This window comes from Colias eurytheme, chromosome 11, assembly GCF_061535395.1.
Source record: "Colias eurytheme isolate Ceu_HAF_F1 chromosome 11, ilColEury1 Martin Lab GWU primary, whole genome shotgun sequence".
NCBI lineage: Eukaryota > Metazoa > Arthropoda > Insecta > Lepidoptera > Pieridae > Colias > Colias eurytheme.
This window is the reverse complement of record NC_142990.1, coordinates 2,695,102-2,697,862: the sequence shown is the minus strand read 5'-3', so window position 1 is coordinate 2,697,862 and position 2,761 is coordinate 2,695,102. Positions and strand designations below refer to the sequence as shown.

Sequence of the window (2,761 nt, the reverse complement as noted above, 5' to 3'; positions counted from 1 at the left end):
TTTTCTTATTACAATTTTACTTAAAGTATACTTATTTTCGTGAATTTTCTAAAAGATATCCGCAAAATGGACGCGAATAGGCATGTGGACGCGAACAGGCGCAATGACCCTAAGTAGTGTTTAATACTTAGAATAGTGGATTAGAACTACTGTTTGTTCAGTCACGCCACTTTCAGTCGTGACATGGTGAGATTTGTTGGAGTTTATCACGTTACAGGATGGTTTTAACCATAAGACTAAAAAATTATCATTTATATAAACTTTGCCATTTTTATAAGCAATATTATATTCGTCATATCATCGCATCAGTATCATTGACAAAAAAAATAGTCATTATCACATTACTTTTAACATAACAAATGAAAAAAACGTTGTTACGTCAAAAACATTATTCAATAAATCATGCAATAAATAAAATATTTACGAAACTGCGACCTCAACTGTCAATGAAAGACATGCTTTACTCATAATGCATCCGTTGCATTTTTTATACGAGGTAAAATGAATTAGTGCCAAAAATATATTTTTATGTGATGTTAAGAAAAATCACATGACAGTAACTGTGTTCGCCCACGACGGGACACCGAACTCTCAATATTATATTGGTTTGCCAATTTTTAAGCAAAAACACGTAAAACATGTTTTGCCAATATGTTTTTACATAAAAAATACGATTGCTCTTCATTATTATATTATGTTCTTTGTAAGTCTAGCTTCTAGTCATTTTAAGTAACTTCTATTCACTCATCACTTAAAAGCCTTATTAACAACCCCTGACTAAAGCACTACTTTAAATAATTTTTTATTCTCTTTCATGTAATTGTAATTGAAATTATAATAGTAATGTAATGTAATTTAATTGTAATGTAATTTAATTGTAATGTAATGTAATTTTTTTTTTTTTTTTTTTTTTTTTTTTTTTTTTTTTTTTAAGGCACCCGCCATCACAGGGTGTTCGCGCCACCTCTGGAATATTGTCCAGAGACGTTATTTTCATTTTTTATTTATTTATTTACAATCACAATTTATATCCACATAATAAATTAAAAATAGAATTATTACAAAATAAAAATATTACAAATACAAAATTAAATATTAAAATACTGGTAAATAAAATAAATAAAATAAATTCTACAACAATTGAAACTATCCCTAATATCACAGAATTACATCACACCCCATTATTTCGTTTATTGACTACTTCTACAATATATTTACAATATTTAAAGAAAGTATCCCTAAACTTATCCCCCAGGGCGGAAGGTAGATTCTCACCCGTCATCGCCATGCCTAATTTTTGTTCAATAGCATATCTATTGCTTGCAAAAATAGGGCACTCGAGTAACAGGTGAGGAACCGTCTCCTCTACTCCGGGCTGACATAGACACGACGGATTCTCCTTCAGCTTGAATCTGTTCAAGTAGAAGGCGAATCCGCCGTGACCAGTCAGTACTTGTGTGATGTGGTGTGTGATGTCTATTTTTCCGACTACTTTGTATGCAGCAGCAGCGCTTGGGAAAAAGAGCTTCGTGACTCCAGCCGTTCCTCCTACTTCGTATCTCCTATCCCATTCGCCAATCGTATCCTGTCTCAAGATACGCTTGACGAATGAAACAGGACACAGATCGTAATCCGGTTTCCTCCTCAACCCCAGAGCGGCCCCCTTGGCTAGCTCGTCTGCCCGTTCGTTCCCCTTCAGCCCTGCGTGCGCCTTGATCCAAAACAGGGAGACCTCCCGCCTCTGCGATGCAGCTTTTCGGAGGGCCGCCCGTGTTTGCACAGCCAGGGGATGAGGGGAACTCAGGGTGACCGCCTGGAGCGCCGATCTGGAGTCGCTGAGGACACCGACCTTTGCCGCTCCACTCTTGCAGGCTATATCTACTGCTCTTTTGAGCGCAAGGAGCTCAGCCTGATAGACGGTACAATACGGCGACAACGCAAGCTTGATGGCCTTTGTCTCGATCGCACCTTCCCATACAGAAAGGGCGGCTCCGACTCGACCCTCAATCTTGCTGCCGTCCGTATAGATCCTATGGACGTGGCTGTCAACCACGTCGGCATAGGTGCCCTCATCTACCAAGACGAACCCCAGCTCTACCTGCTCTGCCGGATGTGGGTCCTCAATCGCGGGTGCCATTCGTTCCACCTCCCTGTCCCTCATCACCGCCGGGTGCGACACGCCCCTCTTGATCTCATAAAGCCTCGAAGCTTCGAGTATTCTGAGATCAAGAGGGAGTATCCCAGCCAACAGCAACGCAGAGTTCAGAGAGACAGTCCGATATGCTTTGCAGATCTTCTGGGCAAAACCTCGTTGAACGGTGTTGAGCCTCTTTCGGACCCCCATCCTTTCCGCTGTGGGCGCCCACGCTGCTGATGCATACAAGATAGTCGGTTCTATAACGGCGATATATATGGTCTTAACTACTTGGGGGTTAAGCCCCCAACTTACTCTGGCTGCTCTCGCTAACAGCTTGTAGCGTGCGATTGCCTTCTTACAAACGCTCCCGACATGGTCGTTAAATGTCAAGCCGCCATCAATAATTAGGCCCAGTATCTTAATATTATCGTAATATTGGATGTCCACACTCCCCATTGTAAGTCGTGGCTTGTCATATTTTAGTTTTCGTGTCGAGAGCAGGGCACATGTCTTGTGTGGCGCGAATTTCAGCTTGTTTCTGACACCCCATTCGTCAATTTTTGCTAATATGCGGTTTGCCTTGACCTCTACTTCTAAACCCGTATCTCCATCGAACACTAACAC

At 41.1% G+C, this 2,761-nt stretch overlaps 1 protein-coding gene across 1 annotated transcript; it reads right to left on the bottom strand.

Moving 5' to 3' along the window:
- Positions 1 to 1,171: 1,171 nt before the first annotated feature.
- On the bottom strand, positions 1,172 to 2,460 carry LOC149904395 (uncharacterized). Its single transcript, XM_090107048.1, has one exon. The coding sequence runs from the start codon at positions 2,342 to 2,344 to the stop codon at positions 1,172 to 1,174; it is 1,173 nt and encodes a 390-aa protein (XP_089963174.1). The 5' UTR covers positions 2,345 to 2,460.
- Between the last annotated feature and the right edge of the window lie 301 nt (positions 2,461 to 2,761).

Bases quoted from the DNA above. Each gene is read 5' to 3' on its own strand.
- LOC149904395 (XM_090107048.1), bottom strand. From the start codon at position 2,344: ATGGGGGTCCGAAAGAGGCTCAACACCGTTCAACGAGGTTTTGCCCAG.